The sequence below is a fragment of the Podarcis pityusensis genome (genome assembly GCF_964106645.2).
Source record: "Podarcis pityusensis genome assembly, chromosome: 6".
NCBI lineage: Eukaryota > Metazoa > Chordata > Lepidosauria > Squamata > Lacertidae > Podarcis > Podarcis pityusensis.
In genome coordinates this window covers 92,608,703-92,631,704 of record NC_138030.1, presented here as the reverse complement: position 1 = coordinate 92,631,704, position 23,002 = coordinate 92,608,703, and the positions used below count along the sequence as shown (strand labels likewise).

Sequence of the window (23,002 nt, the reverse complement as noted above, 5' to 3'; positions counted from 1 at the left end):
AAAAATAAAATTAATGCGTCTTAGGTTTTTACTTAGCACAAGACTTTAAAATTCATTGCTTTCTCGGTTGAAAGACATCAAAATGGAGAAAGGATGCTCCCTGGCACCAGATCCTCCTTCTGCTTCTAACTTGGAGAATAGAGACCAGTGGGATCATGAAATTTCCAGTGTAACAGAATGGAAAAAAATCAAATGATCAGAAGCAATCATCACCCCACTGTCTGTTGGGTTCTGACTTACGGACCTAAGCCTTTGGCATGTGGAACAATAAGCTTCCAATTAAAGCTTTGTCTGAACATCTCTATTTTAACAGCAGAAGAACCCAAGCCTAGACAACAGCTTAGGGCAATTGTTTAGGTATGCTTTTTTAGCTCCCATGGAAAGTGTGGCTTCCATAAGCTGGCTACCTGGCAATTGACACTGCTGTGGTTTTAGGTTATCTGACCTCTACCCATAGGAGCCCAATTCCTAGGGACCGAGGTCCCTTTGCCCCCCATGAAATATTTGAGGGGGCTGAGCCCCCCAAAGTTGATGGGCATTGCCATTCAAATGGTGTGCATGTGCCATGTCTTGTGATCGATTATGCCCCAATATTTTATTCACGTTGGCATCCGTGCATATACCTGAGCATTTGGTTCTCCTTTGTCAAATTTCCTTATTCTGCTAAGGATAATTAGTGAATGGTCTCCTTAGGAGGAGATCCTCCCTTGTCCCAGTCTTCTGCTTCCTTTTGTAGTATATGAAACTTGAATATTTTGGTTTTGTTGCTTAGAACTTCCAAGAACTGCTAGGAAAGAAGTTCTGGAAATGTAATTGATATAGCTTTGTGTCAAGGTTCATTGGAAAGTCACAGTAATAATTACCTTTTAAATATCTACTTCTCAGCTTTCTAGATCAGGTTTTTGCAATCTTCATTTTGTGCCCCATTTATCAGAGGATGATGTGGTCTGTCTCCATTATGCTACCATTAAACAGCAATTATTTATACATACATACATACATACCACCATAGAGAGGCACTATTCAAATTTTTTTCTGCCACCAGGGTTTGGCTAATTTTGTGTTCACTATTTGTATTTCTTAGAGCCCTGTTCTCATGGTTGACAGTATTTCAGAAGAACTATTTGTTTCTTCAATCTCTTGTAACTTGGGGCAGTAGGAAAATGTATGGCTTGGTGGAGATGTGTGCATTCCATCTCAACAGCTTCTTTCTGGAGGATTATATTGATGTTCTGGGCAATAGAGTCTACTGCAGTTCCTGACACAGTTTGTTGATGAGATAGAAATCCTGAATTCTATAATTGTTTGCAAAGCATCCAGATATGGAGGTGAATTGCTGTATTGCTAGCAATGCAGTTATATTAAATTGTAAGCCTAGACTTACAATTATCTGTTACTTCAAATAATCTAGAATTCATTTGTAACATTCTTAAATTGGGTGCTGCTCGCGCTTTGATCTGTTGAAAGATTAACCTGGATGGGAACTCTCCCCCCCCCCCACCTTATTTTTTAGGGCAGGTTGTGCCGAATTATGTGAAGTGACATGTATTAACTTCTGTTGCCTCCTCTTACTTTTTCATGTATTCTTGTTGTACTGAATTAGCAACCATGATACTAATTGAAATATTGTTATTAAATAATGTACCTTAGGCCAAACGTGTTAATGGAGGGTCAGGTACCTTGTCTCCTACACTTTGTGGCGCTTGTAACCAATTTCTCACTATTTTGTTTGCCAGGTTCTTGACAAAGCGAGAGCAAAAATTGATGAAGCGTCGCCAGCACGCTGAAGAATTGCTGGAATGGAAACGCCGCTTAGATGCAGAGGAAGAAGAGATACGTCAAATAGAGAAGCAAGCCCTGGCTGCCTGGGACATGGAGCTGCTTAAAGCAAAAGTGAACAGAAAGGGGGCCGGAGACCAGAAATCTGATGCAAAAGGTACAAAAATGAGAGGGTGTTCTTGAGAAAGACCTTGATTGGGTTCTGATCATGGAGGAAAGACTCATGCAGTTGGCCCAAGTCACAGGAGCAAGATGATCCTTTCCTTCAACATGGAATTGCACCACAGTGGAGCAGCTCTCACATCTTCCAGAGATAGATAGTCTGATCAAAGGGTTAGATCAAAGGGTTATGCCCATTTCACATGATTATTAGACAGATTCTTCTTCTTTTTATAGCAGCCACCACTCAAAGGGAGGAGATCATCAGTTAAGCATTGGTTTAGCTGCTGTTTGATGGTTCTTGGTAGCTGTGGTTTTTTTCTGGAGGGGGAAGAATACTTGGTGCACTTGATATAGCCTTCTGTGCGGGTGGCACTGTGGGTTAAACCACAGAGCCTAGGGCTTGCCAATCAGAAGGTCGGAGGTTCGAATTCCCGCAAGGGGGTGAGCTCCCGTTGTTCAGTCCCTGCTCCTGCCAACCTAGCAGTTCGAAAGCACATCAAAAGTGCAAGTAGATAAATAGGTACCGCCCCAGCGGAAAGGTAAACGGCGTTTCCGTGCACTGCTCTGGTTCGCCAGAAGCGGCTTAGTCATGCTGGCCACATGACCCAGAAGCTGTACGCCGGCTCCCTCGGCCAGTAAAGCGAGATAAGCGCTGCAACCCCAGAGTCATCTGCAACTGGACCTAACGGTCAGGGGTCCTTTTACCTTTACCTTTTCTTGAATGGTTGATCTTGTCTTGAACTATTCCAGTTCGTTGCATTTGGTGAAGAACTAATGCCAGTGCTTTGATCTGGCAGGATAAAGATGGTAACAACAACCTTTCTTCAACCACCTTTCCTTTAAATGAAATTGGGGAAAATTGAAATTACACTCTGTGTGAAAAATGAAACATTAAAATTCCAGTATCAGTCTAAATGGCCCCAAATGTGAAAATCCAAAGTATAGGAACTTTGTTTATTCAGTATTTGAAGGAAGGAGGTATATAACTATACCTTACTCTATTTTATAAAAAAAAATACTGGTTTTACATTTTAGTTTTACATTCAGACACAAAATACAATCATAAAGTATAGAATTCTCTGAATTCTCAGACTTCCTTCCTTCCCTCTGTGGAATCCGCAAATAATCACTTCCCACTGCATATCATATTGTCATCTATTTGTCCATAAATACTCAACTTTATCCAAAGTTCTTTTTCAAGTGCTTTGCAAGTGTTATTGCAATCCTGCTAATATTTTTAATTGTTTAAGTGTTCTCTCAAATAAGTTACAAATTCCCCCCAGTCTTTATTAAAAATTTTATCATCCTGGTTTCTGATTTTTTTCCAGACATTTTAGTCATTTTGGCATAGTCCATCAATTTTGTTATTGATTCCTCTCTTGTTGGAATCTTCTCTTCCTTCCATTTCTCGACTAAGAGTATCTGGGCTGACGTAACTATTCCTTAGTCTTAACTCTTTTTCCTTTGGCTGACATCTCCAAGGAAAATAATATGCATGAGTGGGATATCTGGGGCCTTTGTTTTTTGTCACTGTGGTTGTTACGTACTTCATATAACATCACTTTATAGTGATGACCCTAGGGCTATCAAAAGCAGCAATAAAATATTTGTAACATTTAACTGAATCATTGCCAGATACATCTCATTGGACTGCAATACCTCAAGCATCACCTCTCCCCATATGAACCAACCCAGACCCTGCGATCATTATCTGAAGCGCTTCTTTTCAGAGGGCGGCAACATGAGAACAGGGTTTTTCTGTGGTGGCTCTCCGCTTGTGAAATGCTTTCCCCAGGGAGGCTCACCTGGTGCCTTTGTTACACACCAGGCAAAAACATTCCTTTCCTCCCACGACTTCAGCTAATTTAATAATCTATGGTCGTTTAAACTGGGGGGTGGGTATTTTTTTTTGTCTGTTACTATGGTATGTATTTTGTGCTTTTATATTGTAAATAGCCCCATAATCCTCAGATGAAGGGTGGTGTAGAGATGGTGGTGATGATGATGATGATAAATTGCTAATTACAATTGCTTGTTGTTCAGCTGTGCCTGTGATCTTTGTGTGAGGATTCGTTAATTTTGTGTGTGTCCCTCACCTCAGTAAAGGGGAATTAAATTTGTAGTCAGAACATTTGTATCATCTCTGTATGTGAAGGTGGCGGTAGTTATTGCTCTACTGACTCTACTCCACTATCTTTTCCCAGAAATAGCCAGTGAAGATGAGTCTTCAGTGCTACCATGTTCTCACCTGAATAATGAAAGTTCTGTCCCTGAAGAACTGGGCAGTGTCACTGCTGAGAATTGCCTATCAAAGATCTCTGAGGACCAAGAGCAGTTGGAAAGCCTGGATCACAAACCTACTGAAGAAATGGTTTATAAACACGTTAGTGAACTTGTTTATCACTGTACTAAAACCATGTTGCACCGTGACTAAATATTGCATATAGTTTATTTTCTTCTTGGAAGAAAAAATAGCATTAATATTTTGATTTCAGCAACTTGTAGTATATCTAATTATAGCTGCAGATGGAATTCTCCTAAAAGTTCACAGATGCTTAGCAGTTTGCTGCAACTAAAGAACTATGACCAGAGAATGTTTTCCATACTTGTAATTGGTCTATTGAAAATGATTATCAGGATGCATGTTTCCCACCCACCTCCCATGTGAATTTTACAAGCAGATTACTTTCTTCCCTCTTTGAATAGTCTCCATCCAAAAGCAGCACATCCCCATCAAAGCAAGAATCTAGCAAAGGAACCCACAGAACTGCGGAGCAGCAAAATTTATCTACAATATCCCAAGATGTATCTTACTGTTGGTCCGATGAATCTTTTTCCATGACTCAGTCAGGTACGTATTAGAGCTTCGGGATTCCTATCTTGTTTTTCAAGCATAAGTCACACTCAACATTTAGGCATTAATATTTCTTTCTTGCTGGGGAAAGTACATATTGTTTCCATTTAGGAAGCTTGTTCACTAGAGTAAGTGTCAATGTCAGTTCTCAACACACGCCCCCCCTTGGGGCTTTTTGGGCTGAATCTTTAAAAAATAGGTGTGAAGGTACGTAAGCTTGAAAAAGCTCGGAGTTCTTCCAAAATTCCATTGATGAAATCAACATTACCTGGGTGCCTAACTGCACTTAGCTTCATTGATATATGAACAGGTTTGTGAAGATTGCTACATTAAATATTAGCTTACTCATGCATCACCATCAAACTAGGTGGAACTTAATAGCATGAGCAAACAAGAGAAGGCCCTGACTCAAAAATCATATGATCAATCAATTAGTAAAGCAGTAAAAAAAGTAGTACTGCGCATTTGTCTCTGAAATTATGAAAACTTTCCTTATCAGAAACTGCATCTGATCAAAGTGATGTTGAAGGCCGGATTCAGGCTCTGAAGGATAAGTTACGGAAGAGAAAGTCTGTTGTTTACCAGCTGAAAAAGGAGCGGAAGAAGAGGTACAAGGAGAGACTGAGAGCCCAAGAGGCTAGTTTGATCAAGCAGTTAGAGGTAAGGATAACTTGAAAGAGGTGTTTTAAATAGTCATGGAATCTATAAGAAAAATCATTTTCTCCTCCAGCTTGGTAGTAATGGTGCCACTATTTCCATGTTTTCTTTTAAAATGCACAATTTTAAATTAGTAATCACAGCTTAAAGGTTGCAGTTTTCTAAGATTCTATAGTCTTAGTGGTGCTGACAAATAGGGAAGAATAATGCTCTTCTGAGGTACAGTTTAGTTAATATGCAGTGGCGTAGCGTGGGTTGTCAGCACCCGGGGCAAGGCAAGTAATTTGCGCCCCCTAACCCGTGGATTTTAGTAGGGGCAGAGAGCTGCGAGTGCGACCGCGCCCCCCCCAGATGTTGCACCTGGTGCGGCCGGCCCCCCCTGCACCCCCCACGCTACGCCACTGTTAATATGCAAAAGCTATTTGTAAAAAATAAATTATTTTCAGTTATAGCATTCTGTATTGGCATATGTTCAGTAAGACTGTCAAGGTAAACTTAATTAAAATGGAGCAAAGAGAATTTTCACAAGAATCTCATCCTCTGTTTCTATTTGTTCACTCATTTTCAAAGTAAGAATTAAAGTTCTCAGACTTTCCTCACCTATTCTCAGACTTATGATGAATTCATTAAGAAGACTGAAGCAGAACTGAGTAGGGATCTGGAGGCAACGTCTACTGCAAAGCCTCAAATTAAAACCCCGTCTTCACCTACTGAGAAACCAAAGATCAAGTCATCTTCACTGACTAGGTAATACAGTTGTCTTTCTAAGTGTATGCCATTGTATATTTCTTCCAGATACCACAGTTAAATTTGTTTGTTGTATCACACTGAGTTGGAGATTAAGACTTATGGGGAGATCTATTTATTTTTTTAAAAAATGCCCTGGCCTAATAGCAAGTTTTGGCCAGGTTTTTTTTTACCATGTTTCTTTAGTGTCTTTAGCGTATCACACTTTCACATACCATAATGGCATAATGGCTGTTGGTTTCCCCTTTTTTTTTTTAAGGTCAGAACCAACAAAAAGTTGGAAATCGATAACTGATTCTGAACGTCCCAGAGGGTCCCTGGAGTCCATTGCAGAGCATGTTGGTACGTAGCTTGAAAAACCAATGCTTGCTGATCTTGTCTCTGCCGAAACCTTCCTGGATATTTACAATGTGCAAACTGTGTGAGGGGTGTTGTGGGTAAACTATATCCAAGATAAATGATTCTTCCTTCTTTGGGGCTATAGTTTTTGAAAGTAATGTCAATTCAATCAACACTTCCCCCAGTAATTAATTGTAACAGTTTCCGGACTACAGCCTTGGAACAAGGAGGTACAATTTCGGAAACTGATTCATGCCAAAAGTATGAATTTCAGAAATATAGTTTATATTGGTATCAAAGTACTGCACATATTTCCTAGTGTTTTTCACCCCTTCTCTGTGTGCGCAGTTACGCTGTGTCTTTACATTTTTCTGTACTTCTTCAAAGTTGAAATGAGGCTGTATTAGAAAGGGTGCACAAAACTTTTCTACGCACAAAAAGGATTATAAAAAGTCAATTGCTTCAACCCTTTCTCTTCCTTTTTAAAAATGCCAATTTGAGATTGAAATCAAATAGATACCAGATAAAAATGTTTAAATTTGGTTTAAATGTGTCCCAGAGGACTCTCCCCAGGTCGCGCCCCCTGTCACCAGGCCATGTTCCTCATGCCCCTTGAGTGCTTTTGCTTGGCTGGAATGTGTCCTTGAACTGTGATCAATGCCCCTTGCTTGCTTGCTTGCTTGCTTGCTTGGATGGAGGTGGTGGAGATACACACGTCTTCGTGTGTGTGTGTGTGTGTGTGTGTGTGTCTGTATGTATGTAACTCTTCAATGTTTGCGTGGCTGGAATGTAGCCAGCTTTACGAAGGCTAGGATCCTCCACCCACTTTTGCTTTTGGCCCCATCCACCACTGACACATTGCTCCAGAAAGTTGCTCATGAGGGAATACAGCCCTTGAAAAAGATTCCTCGCCCCCGGTTTAAAATATTCCGTTCCTTCCTGTGAATGGAACGGGGCTTTCCTTCCTCGCTCCTTCACTCTGGAATTCTCACTGCTCTTACCCCAAATCTGCTGGTGAGCATTAGGGACCCCCCTGGAACAGTGTGGGATCTGGTATGAGGGACTGCAGATAGGGATGGGAGCTAGAGGAAGTCATTTTGTTGTGACTGGAAGAGCCACTTTGGATATATATGTTTGGCACTGTAAGATAAAACTACAAAACTGTATTAAGAATTCTTAATACAGGGATATGACTGTAGATATGTGTAGTCTCTATTGGTCCTCAAAACTGGGGAAAGGCCCATGGGCAGGAAAAGAAACAGGAAGAAACCTTAGGGGCTTGAAGAAACATTTCCGCCCTCAGTGGTTTAAGAACTTGGTGGAAATTGCTGTAAAAAATGTGCTCCTGAGGAGGAATTAATTCTAGAAATAAATCTGTCTTCAACTATGTAGAGACCTTTCCTTGTTTTTTCCTGAATTGTACCTCCCAAGTTAATTTCTGTGGTGTTCTCTCATTCATACTCTCTCTCTTTCAACTTCATGAATGTAAGCCAGAAAAATGCAGGTGATTAGCATTTCATAATGTAACGTAATACAACCTGTTACCTATTACGTTGCTAATTGATAGTTTTCACTGTGTTGGAGTTGTGAACCTCCAGAATCTTGGATGTGCACTCTTTCATTTCTCCACTCGCTCCCCCCCCTCCCATTTTCTCTGTCCTACTCTATTGCCCTTTTAGTGAAACATTGGCCTTTTAAAGTATCTGTGAGAAGTTTTACATATATATTTCTTTAGTTGGATATAGTGCTGTTCTTAACTGATATGTTGTTAAGCCCCTCTGGGTTATTTTGTAAGGAAGTTGGGATGTACATTTTTAAAATAAATGAAAAACTACTTGACTGCATGGGTGTTTAGCCTGGCTATCAAGGATTACACTTTTCCATTAGAACACAAGCACTATTGACTTAACTGCTTTAATAAGGTTAAATTGCAAATGTTATACAAAATGATGTAAGCCATTCATGCCTTTATTCCCACCCCCACCCCTCAGATGCTGCTTCTCATGAGAAATCTGTGTCTGCATACACCAAAAAATTCATTGAAGCAGAAATTCAGACCGAGGAGCACTCCCGAACACTAAACTCATTTGTACAGTCCCCAAGAATATCTAGAGCAGAACCTGGTGGTTCATTGGACAGTTTGGCTTCGTCAGCTCTCTTCAAAGACTTAGGAGACTTAAGCAAAACATCCCATGTGTCACAGGACAGGTTTGAAGATGCAGAGAGTTATGATTCTATTGTTTCCACTATTAGATCTGTGCTACAAGAGGAAATTGAATCTGTAGAATCAGAGGCAGAAGTTTCTCAGAAGGTTTCTGAAAGATGTGATGCTTATAAATTTAACAAAGAGCTGAAGAGTTCACCTCCGGCTTCCCTAAAGACAGATGTGTGTCCTGAGGCTGAGCTGTTGGAAAAGAATCAGACTGAGTTGGCTTTTGTATGTGTTGAGAGAAAAACTGAGATGCCAAAGGAAACTAACAAGGATGATAAAAGTGCCTTATCGATCAAATCCTCTCCTACGTTGAGCAAGGAGCTGTTGAAAGGAGATGCCTTGGTTTCAGAAAAGATTTCCATTTGCAAAGAGCCAGCATATTCAAATGATTTTGAAGTGTCTTCCTCAGGAACAGAGATGTCAAAAGATGAGACATCTCTTACTGAATATTATAAGGATGATTTTGACACATTTACATTGTCCCTTGAAAAAGACTCTAGGTCACAGGGGGAGAAATCTTGCTATACAAAAACTCCTAGGAGTAGTATTGAAAGTGATGATGAAGTAAGTGAATGTCTCAGTGACAAGTCTTCATCTGTGGCTGGCAGTGTTCATTCAGAGAGATTATTAGAACTGAAGTCACCCACAGAATTTATGAAAAGTAGGGAACGCAGTGATGTGGAAGAGGAACCTTCTCATGTTGATTCATCACTTTGGGTTTCCATTTCCAAGACAGAAGAAGAAACCATTTTGAGAGGTTTCAACATTGGTGACAGAGTTCTTGTGAGTAATATCCAGCCAGGTACACTGAGATTCAAGGGCCTGACAGAGTTTGCTAAAGGCCTTTGGGCTGGTGTAGAGTTGGACAAGCCTGAAGGAAATAATAATGGCACTTACAATGGTGTTCAATATTTTAATTGTAAGGAAAAACATGGTATTTTTGCTCCTCCACAAAAAATTTCTCATATTTTGGAAAGTTCCAATAATTTCATGGACACAGCTGAAAACTCTTTATGCAAACAAGAGCTAAATCACCACAAAGTGGATCAAAATGAAAAAGAGAATCTTGAAGAGGAGAGCGAAGGAAGAAACCTAAGTAAGAAATGTCCCCAGAATAGTTTTCCAAGAGATGCATCTGCCGTAGAGGACTCACCTGCAGCCGAAGATTGTATAACATTTGCCTCTCCGCTCCTGGACTTGCTGACGAAAGAAAGAAGCCAATTAGAAGCACAACTTAGAGTCCCATCCCAAAAGGAGGAAGAACAGATAGAGCAAAAGAAAAAGGTTGGCTTGCTGGCCGATAGCCTCCTGCAGGCTTTTGTGAAGGACACAGTTCATGAACTGCAGCAAATCGGGAAGGTCAAGAATGAGAAAATCCAGTGTAGCAATCAAGACCTCTGTTCTGTCCAAGAGAAAAGATTGGAAGCTAATGACCTGCAGAGCACTTTAATTTCTGAACTGGATGATGGCGAAGAAGTTTATTCTCCAGATATGTATCCCAGAGCTGTAAGTACAGTCAATCTCTATTGGGGAGGGGGGAAGACGTCTGCAGAGAGCTCTGCAAAACTCTTTCCAAACCTTTTCACCTTTCATTTCAAGCTCTGGTTGTGGAGCAGACTTTTGAAGCATATGTGATTTTGACAAAAGGATGTGGCAACCCAGCTATCAGTCATGTGGCATCACAGTGACATAATATGATAGGTGGATTACCTGTTGAAGTATGCCCACAGGTTCCAGCCCCTGGAGCTAAAAAAGGTCCTCTACTTCCAGTCTAGCCATTAAGTCTTATGACTGATGAATGGAATGGGGCTTATCTGGGGCTGATGCCTACTAGATTCCACTGTGTATCAAAATGTGGCATACACTATAGGTGAAAACCACTACAGTTCTGAGTAGCAACCACTTTCTTTTTATTCTACAGGAAAGCCCTGTGTGTTGTGCCAGTGGTCAGGAAGAGCTTGCCAAGAGGCTGGCAGAACTGGAGCTTAGCCGGGAGTTCCTGGATTTATCGGACGATGAGCAAGATTGGTTTGAAGAAGACTTTGGCTTGAGTTCTCAAAAGCTCATTCAGAAGGAAGCAGAGGACTTGGCTGTGCCGTCTGAAACAGAGCCCCCAAAAGTGCCTTCCAAGCCATGTGAAGAGCTATTGGCTGTCCCACACACTGCAGAAGAGGTGGAGGAGCTGGTGCATGCAGCAGCTGAAGAATTATGGAAGTGCAAAAAGCTGGGGCACGAGATTCAGGCTTTCAGGCTCCCCAGAGATATGAGCGATTCCCCCAGAGATGATGACATTGAAGCTGTTAGTGAACAGATCTATAAACAGGTACATCAAGGGAGACAGTTGGGATTGTTGCTCTCAGATCCATGTGAAAAATACTTAGGAATCCTTTGGAAAAGAAGGAATGTGCTCTTTTGGTCTCCAGCTTTATTTATTTATTTAGTTATTTCATTAATACATCTATCCCACCTCTCCTCTAAGAAGTTCCAGGCAGTTTCCATGGTTCTCCTTCCTGCCCCAATTTTATATTTACAACAACCTGTGATTAAGCTGAAAGGTATGAAGTAGCCGAAGGTCACCCCCAGAGCTTATATGACCTAGTTGAGATTTGAATACAGCTCTTCTGGGCCTTAGTCCAACACAAAGTTAGGGGGTGCATGCAGGGGGTTTGTGTAGGTGTGCAACAAGAGGGGGACCGTTAGAAAGTAATTCTAGAAGTTGTACCTCATCAGGAAGATTCACCTTCCACATTGAGAGACATGCACCAGAATAGCTGTGGTCACTATGCAGGTGTAATTATAAACCACAGACTGCATATTGATAGTCCTGGAGAATACAACATCTGAAGCTATTTTTATTCTACATTCTTATGTTTACCAAGGCTGTGTTTGACTTAACAAGAGAGATTTTTGAAGAGATCTTTGCAGAAGATCCCAGTATTAACCAACCCATATGGATGAAATCCTGCAGAATTATTACTGGTTATTTCCATCGAGTAAAAGATCCAAATGATCTAGAGGAGATCAAGGTAAGAATGAAGCTGTTAATTTCATTTAGGGACTTGGCACACTTCATCTGTAAGCCAAAAAAAGTTGTATAGAAATAGCTGATAATTTTATCTAGAATTTTAAAAAATAAGCCATGACTTAGTGTAAGCTTTCCTAAGTGTGACCCTTTCCATTTGCCAGTTTGCACCTATGCCCCCATACAAGGCTTGTTATCTTTTAGTTATAGCAAGAAGACTTAAGCTCTACCATGAATACATGACTGCTCTGACCTGTATTCTGGGATGTAAAACTGATGAGCTTTGTGGTTCACAAATACATTTATAATAGTTACTGCTATAGTTAGGTATCAAGTTGCTTTATTGTAATTGAACTAGCATAATTCTGAGAGTCCTTCCTGGATAGTATGTTAAATTCACTGCATTTTAGTTTCTGAGGAGGAGGTTTCCTAAAGAATATACTCTTGTCACCTCTTAAGATGACTATAGTGAATAGGATTTTACTATGTTCAACTACTATATAAACCGACAACACATTTTCAGAATTTTCACAAGAATGACCAAGGAAACATGTTATATCTTCTATTGTACATTCCATACCCAACAGTACAAAGTTCTTCACTGGATATCTTCCACCTTTGAATTGTGTTGGTAGAGAGGATTCTGTGAATAGGGTATATTTCTTTCAAATATATTTAGCTCATTCTTATATACTTTACCCTAGTGTTTCATAGCAACGGAGGTGCTCAGGCTCTTAAGTTTAAAGAAGGAGCCGAACCACAAAACGGACTGGCAGAAAATGATGAAATTTGGACGGAAGAAACGTGACAGAGTGGATCATATACTGGTCAGTAGATATTTTTAAAATTAGTTGCTGAAACATTTACTGGATAGCTATCAAAGGACAGGGAGTTCATCTGCTTATCAATAAAATAATTTGCCCTTCTGTGCTTATACTGAAACTCATGGACATGCTCCAACCAAAACTGAGCACCTTAAAAACCCATTAGACTGTAATGGCTTAATGGAATCTACTAACTCCAGAGCAGAGCATTTGCTTTGTATTAACTTCATGAGTAGCAAGAACCCAGTGTTTGCCATTTGGGGCTGCCTTGCTAAACCAAGCCAAAAATTGTTGTCATCAGCTTTGTCTTCCTTCCATCCTGCCCTGATGGAGACAAGCACGTTCATTCAATAGCAGCCAAGGAAAACACACACACACACACACACACACACACACACAGAGCTATTTCCTGCAGGAAAAAGAGGTGGACAAATACACTAGATTCACCAGATGCTTGAAGGCAGTGTTCAGAACACCCATCCCTCTGCAAAAGCCAACAAAATCACAGCCACCCTTTCCTGCTCCAAAATAGAAAAGTGTTGGGGGGGGGGGTTGGGCCCTACGTGTTTAAAATGATCCAAGTGTCTTCGCCACAAAGCTACCAAGCTACTTTCAGCACTCTGTTCAGAGTAAATACTGAAGCCCTGGCAGGGAGTTTTATTTGAATTGTGAGAGTAGAATGGGTGCTGGTGGTGATGTAAGAGTTTGGAATTTTACTTCATCTTAAATGGGTATATACAGTATATACTCAGTCATGCTGTCATTTCATTGTATTGCACAGTATGGGTGGAGCTTAAAATCACTGCCAGCTGTCAAGACAGACGTAACAGTGGAGGCTGGGGTATAGCACTACAACTGGCCTGAAGCCCTACTGTGGAGTGAGTGTAGTCACTGGCAGGCCCAGGTTATTGCAATATTTCCAAGTTTGCTTTTAAGCTGTTATATAAATGATGACTGTATTATGTTGTTCATAATAAAACACTGTGGTTGATTTCCTGAAGCCTGTTCTAAGGTGGGAGGAAGCAAAGGTAGCTGCAGGCTTTTGCAAGAACGTGCTTATTCTAAATATGTATACAGATTTGTATTTAATAGTAGGAACTTTCTCTCCCTCTGCCCCCTCTAAATTCTAAGACACAGGAGTTGCACGAGGAAGAAGCTCAATGGGTGAACTATGATGAAGATGAGCTGCAGGTGAAGATGCAACTGGCAGATGGAATTTTTGATGCCTTACTTAAAGACACTGTTGATGTCCTTCACCAGATTAATGAAAAACACAAGAAGCTGCTGCCTGTCTGACACAGAATATTTTTTTCCGTAGCAATATGGTTTTACATCTCCACCTTTAATAAATTGGAGTTATTAAAATGAAGAACCATGTTTACTATTTAGTTTCCGTTACTGGATGTCTCGTGCTCTAACCCAGTTAGCACCTCCGTGAGTGGTTCCCCAAAAACCACTCACAGAGGTGCCAACTGGGTTAGAGCACAAAACACCCATCAGTGGAAACTAAATAGTAAACATTGTTCTTCATTTTAATAACTCCAATTTATTAAAAGGGGGAGATGTAAAACCATATCGTACTCCAGTGACAGAAGCTATATTTTACTTGGATATACTGAGCTGAGCTGCAGAACCAGTTTGACACGGTTATTTGCACAGACACGTACACACACGCTTCGTATCTGATATGAAGCGTGTCTGTAAATAACCCTGTCAGACTGGTTCCCAGGCCAATTTCTGCTACCGATCACACCTGCAGCTCAGCAGATTATAATTGCAACCTTAACACTCTGTAAACTGTAAGATATCCAGGGTAGTCCCTGTGTATACCAGTGTAAATATCTTTGTTAATTTGAGATGTACTTTAAGAGAATAAAAACTGTAAATAAACTGGTTTATAAATTATCCAAAAAAAATTCTCTTTTTGAAACATGTTCCTAATTCTCTCTCTGTATATGTGTATCTTACTCTACTCCATTAAAAAAGAATTACATACACACACACACACACACACACACATATACATACACACACACACACGTGCACACATATATTTTTTTTGTGTGTGTACATTTCTGTGCCATTTATTCATATTCACATCTAAAAACGATCTTTAAAAATTCACAGTAACCTCCCAGGGCTTCTGAGGTGACTTTAAAGGAAGACAAAACAACAACACAATTTTAATTTGTGTTCAGCCTGAGACACAAATCTGAGAAAAATGAGGGGTTGAGAGAGCCACGAAATGGAAAAACTCTTTCCCCCACCCTGCCCCTCAACTGTGAGGCCTGGACATGAGAGTAACAGCCCTCTCCCATGTATGGCTACTTGGAAAGAAGCTACCCTGCATTCAGCCAAGAGACAGGCCCAGCACCACCACAAACCTTTCCAAGGCAGTCACCTCAAGCGGCACTCTGTGCACCTGGCGTCTGCTCCTGCCTCCATGCCTCCTCGCTTGTGGCGGTGATCCCTCTTCCCTGGACCAGTTTCTCCAGGGATGCAGGAAAGCTTTCCCTCCCTGTTCTTTTCCTTTAACATTTCACTCCCCCTCCCCTTGCTTCACCGCAGCACCTCTCCCCATTTTACAGCATTGTACCTTTTCTTTTCGCACCTCCACCCAAACCGCTAACCCACTGATTCTGTCCACGCTGCACGCGCAGCTGCCTCTTGCCGGGCTGGTTGCCAGTTTTGGAGGAGAGCGGCTTCCATCTCTAGCCAGCAAGCCATGGTGCAAAAGCGAGAGAGAGGTCAGCCGGCAAAATGGAAAGCGGAGGTGTGTTTGGGGGGTTGACGAGGAAGTGGGTGAGATGAGCAGTTTCCCACATGACCTTCCTCCAAAGACACATTTCAGTCGATCAAAATCAAGGAAGGAGCAAAGCAGAACTCGAGGCCTGAAGGCTTCCGTTTGTTCCCTGAGCCTTACATTCCCTATCCATGCTCTAACCCAGTACCCCTTAAGAACTACAATTCCCAAAGGGAGTGCCATTTTCTGGTTCACCTCAGGCAGCAAAAAGTCTTGGGCAAACTCTAACCAGAGAGGATGGGCAATAGTTACAGCAGGGGTGGCACATGTGCTTTCTGGGGGTTTGGGACCCAGCAATCATAACCCCCAGCCACCATGGCCAGTAGTCGGGGCCACAACATTTGAGGGTATCACACTGGCTGTTCCTGGGATTAAGGGCTCTTCCACACTTCTGCTAACCCCGGTACTTTCCCCCGGGGAAACCTGCTATTTACCAATGAATCAGAGCAAATGGTGATTGGGTTTTCTCCAGATTGACGTTTGCTCCAATTTAGCGCTTAAGAGCAGGTTTTCCAGGAGAACGTGGCGGTGCAAAGGCAGAATGGCTTGGACCTGTGCTTTCTAGACATGGGATAAGCATAAGTGTGGACAAGCCCCAAGACTGGGTGGATTCAGATTAAAATTGACACTGAGCTATGCAACTCGCTGGGTGACTCCCCCCCACTTTGAAACTTTGTCCCCCTTGCCATCTCCCAGCCTAACCTACATGACAATTTTAAACAGTTATCAAAAGCAGCAGAATTTAAAAACGGGTATACTGACAATTTATGCACATGTCTGGGTAGCTTTGCTGAAACGAGATCGTTTTCAGCATGCATTTAGAACAGCCTGCCAAATATTAAGAGAAGAGTTTCAGAGCACAGGTGCTGCCACAGTGAAACACCCGACTCCTCACAGATGCACCTCGCATGATATTTGCAAGAGTGCATGTTCTGTAGATCGAAGCAATTGAGTAGGTGAAAGAGGGCCAGTGATCTAAGCATACTAAGACCTTGAACATGACTTGGTAGCAAATCAGCAACCAGTTCAGGTCTTTAAACAGGTGTAAATGTGGTGGACTTTTCGACTGATTCAAGAGGAGACTTCCTATGCCTTTACATAAATTCCAATACAGCAGGACAAACATAAGGGTTTGATAGTGACGGAGACTTTTCCCCTTGTTTGCAGCTCTCTCCTCAAGGGGAGGCCAAAGAGACTTGCTGAACTCCGAGCAGAGAGCCCAAATAGAGAGACAAAACACTTTTTATGGGGGAAGTTTTCAGCAAAAGGCTTTGGCTGGTCCCCTTGCAGGCTGCGATGCCAAGAGAGATCAAGTTGCCACTGGCTGCAAATATGCATGGAGATGCAACAGCTGCTACCAGTGTTTTCCCCTGCCGTGGAACCTGTCCTGGGTGGAAACCAGCTACTGATTCCATCTGGCTTGAGTCCATCTGAGTTGGAATTCTGCATTGGTGGGGTTTTACTCTATTGTCAAATCACATCAACAGCGCTATGGCAGTATAGCTAGACCCTCTTTGAAAACGTAGAACACAGCAAGCGTCTCCTCCAACAAAACTCACAAGGAACTGGCAGATCAACACCCATCCTAATCTGTTTTGACATTTAATTTCTAGAATAAGAGCTGGCAAGAATATGGGCAAACAGTTCTTAGAAGCAGAAGAGGATATTTAGGAGAAATCTGTTCTCAACTGCTTGGGTCACCTCCCTGTTTCAGAGACTGGCCAGATTTTCCCAGATAGTGAGAAACTCTGTGAGAGCCATCAGGAATCTGTCCTCTCAAGGTGGAACCATTTTAATGGGTTTTTTCACCTTAGCAGCAGTTTAGGGTGGTTAGAAAGACTAATCCCTCTATTGTTCCTTGTGTCGTGAAGCAACACTGGAAACTGTTGTTACATTCAGTTGTATGACTCCTTTCTGTTGCTAGCCACACCTCTTCACTTTCAATATATCTCTTGTTCCTTCCAGCCCATCTCTTAAAGGAGCCCTGTCCTCAGGTTTGTCTGACCTCTGCAATAGATTCACATTGGATTCACCTACCCACAGATCACACTCTTTTTGCCCAGTACGAAACACCAAACCCATGGTCTGCTAGATGTACTGGATACCAGATTCCATTTGAGAGACTTGTGGTTGTCATGGAGGCCGTGAACCCCGTGGCTCTTTTGCATCTCATGTATTGCTTGCGCACTTCTCACAGGCATATGGTTGGCCACAGTGAAAACAGGGTGCTGGACTAGATGTGCCTTTTTGCTATCTAAATCACCAGCATAGGGACAACGAACTTGTTCCCCGCCCCAATACTGCCGAACCCCAAAGTTTTCTGACACAAGCACATGCAACACTCATTTCCCCAAAGAAAAAGGTGTGATGTCAAGAGCTAGAAGCTGAGGTCTACTCCTTTACACACCTATGCGGCAGGAGGAGGAACTGGCCACTGAAGCTGCGCTCGGCTCGATGCTTGACCCAATTTTTTTTTAACATGGGGGGCAGGCCCGCTCCTCAAAATATTGGGGGGGGGGGCAAAGGGTTGGGTCCCCAGGCCCTGGTGCCCTGCACATAAACTCCACAGCTGTAAAATCCTTGTACTACGTTTGATGTCTGTAAAGCTTAGGTTCCCTCTTGTTGGCCTCCAACTCCCAGCTACTCCTGTCACCATAACCATTGATCAGGGATTATTGGAGTTGTAGCCCATTGAAACCTGGAGGGCGGCAGGTCTCCCTGATTTAGATTTTTTTTTCCTTTTTGCTCTCTTTCAGGGTGATTTTTTAGCTTTTTGTTGCTCATGGAGGCAGGGACGGCCAGTCATGTTTTTCCACCTGAGGCAAAATGGAAAGGTGCTCCCCTGTGTGCCCCCTGCCCCTCCTTGCTACCCCTGCCACCACCACCCCATTACCGTGGCAGCGTGGCTTCCAGGTTCTGGCGAAATCGCACGTGAGCCCTTCTAAACCGATTATGAGGGGCTCTTATAATCTCTCACCAGAACACAGAAGCCACCGCAGCCACTTCTTGCTTTGGCGCCCCTTGGATTCTGCCACCTGAGGCGGCTGCCTCAGTCTGCTTCATGAATGGGCCGGCCCTGTACTTTTGAAAGAAATTAAGTAATTGGCTCAGCAGGGCTCCAGAGCTCCCGCGTGAGTAAATAGTTCACTTCAGTGTCAAGGCGATGCCTGCCCAGAGCTTTCACCAACACAGAAGCAAATGAGGAAACCTTCCTTGACTTTCGGGAACTCCCAAGTGTGTCAAAAGCTGCTGTGTCAGGAGCAGGGTTAGGGCAAGAGGGTGGCACCCCTCTAATCTGCATGGTTACTCATCCCCTGTCTCTTGGAATACCAGTTCCATTTCTCTCTGCCAATGGCTCCTTCCTAAACCAGTATCCTTCACCTTGTTGAAACACAGGGCCTTCTGCAGAAAGCGGAATTCCTCCTCTACAATAAAGCACGTGGATTGATACAAAACCAGTGTATTCTTCTGAGCGTTACACTTGTACATCCCATGTCCAGAAGCTTAATTTTTTGGTCCTCTGATCAGGCTGCTGTGCTGCTGATGTTCCTCTTTGGCACTGATTTTAGTATGCAGTCCTTTCCTGGCCTCAACTGAACTCTTTGCTGTCACCTTCCTCATGGTTCTATAGCAGAGGAGATCCTGGAATAATTATACTGTGTTCCAAGTTCCTCACCGCTTCATCTCTGGGAATAGTCCATCCTTTTTATGCTGTTGTGTAACTCAGGAATACCCCAGAGGCATCAGGAGTGCAGCCGTACTTTACAGCCACTTAGTTTTGGTAGAGCAGCTCCTGCCACAGCCAGCTGCAGGAGGCAAGAGTTTTGGCTTAGCCTCTCGGTGGCTTTTGGAATTCTAATTGCCGTGTAAAAATTCTGCCCTCCTGCAGCAAACAGAACCTGTCCGCACTGAATGGCTGGGTGGAGCCCTGGGAGGTTAATAGGCCTAGCAAATAAACAAAGCCATAACAAGCTGTGTTAACAACAGTTAAGAAGTCCCAGGAACTCATTGGCTGGGAGGAGCTGAATGCTGAAGGACTGATCAGGGAGCTCACTTGGTCTGTGACCCAGAGCTTCATTGCTGCTCATGGTCTTCCAGCGCTTCAGAGAGCCAGTGTGGTGTAGTGGTTAAGAGCGATAGACTCGTAATCTGGGGAACCGGGTTCGCTTCCCCGCTCCTCCACGTGCAGCTGCTGGGTGACCTTGGGCTAGTCACACTTCTCTGAAGTCTCTCAGCCCCACTCACCTCACAGAGTGTTTGTTGTGGGGGAGGAAGGGAAAGGAGATTGTGAGCCGCTTTGAGACTTCTTTGGGTAGTGATAAAGCAGGATATCAAATCCAAACTCTTCTTCTTCTTCTTCAACAACAACAACAGAGAGTGTGCAACATGCGGTGTTATGGTTAGAGGGTTTATGGCCCAGCCAAGTGAAAGTGTGTATGAGTTGGCACATGTTCCAGTGGGTGAGGGTTGCAACGAGGGAGAGATCAGGACCAGGGAGGATACCGCTGACAGATCTACAAATATGCAGTGACTAAATTTAGCCGATTGTATGTCACAACCTTAGTCCTGGGTGCTCCTTAAAAAAAAACAACACATGCCGCAAAGGTGATGAAAATATAGCATAATGGATGTTTTGTGTATTTGTGTATGTTATTAGGGGACTGCAGATAAACGCAGTGAGAATGCATGTGTCAAGAGGAGTGTCTTTGCAGGGAAATATTTTAGAGGTGGATCAAATGTTTTGATGAGAGCTGGAATTTATCTCAAGTGCTGCTCAAGAATAACAAGTCAAAGCAACTTCTTCCTCACCATCAGAAAATTCCTAAAGAAGTGAATGTTTCTTTTGGAAGATTTACCACCAAAGGGCACTGAGCTGTAATTGGCCCATGGAAAAGATGGAGAACACCTGCAATCTATTATTTAGGCAACTCAAATGTTTCCTTATCTTGAAGCACAGTTTCAGGCTAGCCATGACTGAAGAAGAGAAGAAGAAGAGTTTGGATTTGATATCCCGCTTTATCACTACCTTAAAGAGTCTCAGAGCGGCTAACATTCTCCTTTCCCTTCCTCCCCCACAACAAACACTCTGTGAGGTGAGTGGGGCTGAGATACTTCAGAGAAGTGTGACTAGCCCAAGGTCACCCAGCAGCTGCATGTGGAGGAGCTGGGAATCGAACCCGGTTCACCAGATTACGAGTCCACCACTCTTAACCACTACACCACACTGGCTCTCTCTCTGAAGCAGGATACCGCAGGAGGTGGCAGTGCATGCTATGTGATCCCATATTGTCTGTAGGGCTGAACTATCTCTGATTCAAACTGGACATCTGTTAATCCAAATCCTCTCTTGGTCTCCACAGGAGCCTTTGCTCCATGATGATCTCCCGTCCTTCAACCTCAAGACACAAGGCAAGAATCTTCCTTGGTGTCTTCTGCATAGAAATGAGCACCTTAGGGGAGCTAATCAGATCCTCCTGTCCAGAGGATGGAATGGGGCAGAAGTTCAATTCAGTTCACATTTAACAGTGAGCTTACCCAATGCACTTTCTGAGGCAGCAGGCAAACTGAAACACAGCAATCTTTCGAAATTTGCACTTATCCGAATTTTGCAATGCAGTTTTCCAGCCAAGTAACGTGCTCAAAAATGCATATAATATAACTAGGTGAAAGTGTGCCTTAAAAATATTTGTGCAAATCACATGCAGATTAGTGCAAATAGCATGCGTTATCACTATTTTTCCCCTCTTCTGTCTTTGCAGGCTGAGTAAATATTTCTGTGGACTGAAAAAAGAAGTGGGGGGGGGGGATTGTACAGATGCCAAGGTTTGAACCTGGCTGGGATCCAGTGCAGAACTATTAACTGATCTGCCACAAGCATTCAACATCCTCATTACCAGTGGTCACTGAGGTCATCAGACTTTACTCCTCCTCTCCCTGCCCTCCCAAGGTGTCACAGGCGAAAGAGGGAAAATTCTCACAAGCACAGACTAGACCCTGTGGGATAGATTTGTAATTGGACCCCCTGAAATATTCTCCCAGAATGTAGCACAGGAACAAGGAAAGGAAAGAACCACCATCACAAATGGGAACTTCTGAAATTACGTGGACAATAATTACGACAATTAGCTGTAACAGAACTAGAAATAATTACTCTGGGGAATGAAGCATTGCTGACAAAGATGATGCAATTTATTAATTCAGAATTATGTAATAATTGGGCTCATCCAACCCAGATTTAGTTATGCTGAAACCCATCCGCTTCAATGGGTTGACGTGTGCCTAATTCTGTACTGGATACTAATCGTTTTAACACCCCGAAGCTAAGAAATGCAATAGTCAACTCATATTGACACTGCTAACCTTTTATTACCCATTAGACACCCTCCCCCAATGAGGAATTGCATACAGAAGTACCAAAATGCTTAAATACGAGGGTCATCTAATCATAGTGTTCAAACTGTAATCTGTCTGTCACCAACTACTTCTCCACCCCCCCCCCAATCTTTCTCCTTGCCCCATTTGTCTCCTTGTCGTTCTGTCTCCTTGTCCAAGAACGTTCCTTCTTCAGGCGCTTTAGAATGGAACTTGTCTTTGAGATGAGGAAGTTTTTGGCATTAATGTTGCAGTGTGGTGTAGTGGTTAAGAGTGGTGGACTCGTAATCTGGTGAACCGGATTCGATTCCATGCTCCTCCACATGCAGCTGCTGGGTGACCTTGGGCCAGTCACACTTCTCTGAAGTCTCTCAGCCCCACTCACCTCACAGAGTGTTTGTTGTGGGGGAGGAAGGGAAAGGAGATTGTTAGCCGCTTTGAGACTCCTTTGGGTAGTGATAAAGCCAGATATCAAATCCAAACTCTTCTTCTTCTCTTCTAAAGCATCTGTAGTCTTTGATCACATTGACTGTGGAATAACAAAGGCTTTTTTGAGGAGCCTTCGCTAAATCGTAGAGGGAAGGAGGGTTCTGTGACCCAGGATCTATTACAGACATGGATGGGGAACCAGTGGTCCTCCAGACATTGTTGGGGGTCAACACTCATCAGCCTCAGCAACCATAGACAAGGATCAGGAGTGATGGGAGTTGCTGGTAAACAACATCTAAAGGGCCACAAATGACCTATCCCTGTGTTGCAGAATGATGGACTATGACCTGGGAGACCATGGTTCAAATCCCCACTCAGCCATGAAGCTCACTGGGTGACCTTGGCCCAGTCACAGTCTCTCAGCCTGATCTACCTCACAGGGTTGCGGTGAGGATGAAATGGGGAGGAGAACCATGTGTGCCATCTTGAGCTCCTTGGGAGAAAAGGGGGTATACTATAAATGTAATAAATAAAAATAAACTCACCGAAGGACCCCTCTTCTGTCCAGTGCTCTACAAATGACAGTTATCTGGTTCAGAATGCTTGGAGGTTAAATGGAAACTTAAGAGACTGACTGACCACATTTGGTTGGTGACCTTTAGCAAAGGCCTTGCCTGCATGGAAATAACCACTGTGCCCAATACAAAGAAGCACCAGCCCCTTGTCAGTCGAGGGACCCTACTTACTTTGAATCATTCCTTCCTGCTAAGCAGTCCTCCTTTCTGCGCCTTTCTTCCTTGAA

General features: G+C 42.9%; 1 protein-coding gene across 11 annotated transcripts in view; it reads left to right on the top strand.

Moving 5' to 3' along the window:
* Nucleotides 1-14,512, top strand: part of CEP350 (centrosomal protein 350) — a 61,974-nt gene extending 47,462 nt beyond the window's left edge. For 10 of the 11 annotated variants that reach the window (XM_081011991.1, XM_081011986.1, XM_081011990.1 and 7 more), the window contains 11 exons: nt 1,737-1,936; nt 4,146-4,324; nt 4,648-4,792; nt 5,295-5,455; nt 6,063-6,199; nt 6,459-6,541; nt 8,530-10,256; nt 10,672-11,073; nt 11,630-11,776; nt 12,477-12,599; nt 13,728-14,512. In XM_081011991.1, coding sequence (XP_080868117.1) covers nt 1,737-1,936; nt 4,146-4,324; nt 4,648-4,792; nt 5,295-5,455; nt 6,063-6,199; nt 6,459-6,541; nt 8,530-10,256; nt 10,672-11,073; nt 11,630-11,776; nt 12,477-12,599; nt 13,728-13,892 — 3,469 coding nt within the window. In that variant the 3' untranslated portion in view covers nt 13,893-14,512. The remainder of the gene's footprint in view (nt 1-1,736; nt 1,937-4,145; nt 4,325-4,647; nt 4,793-5,294; nt 5,456-6,062; nt 6,200-6,458; nt 6,542-8,529; nt 10,257-10,671; nt 11,074-11,629; nt 11,777-12,476; nt 12,600-13,727) is intronic. The other variant, XM_081011988.1, reaches the window with a different exon arrangement.
* The last annotated feature ends 8,490 nt before the right edge of the window (nt 14,513-23,002 follow it).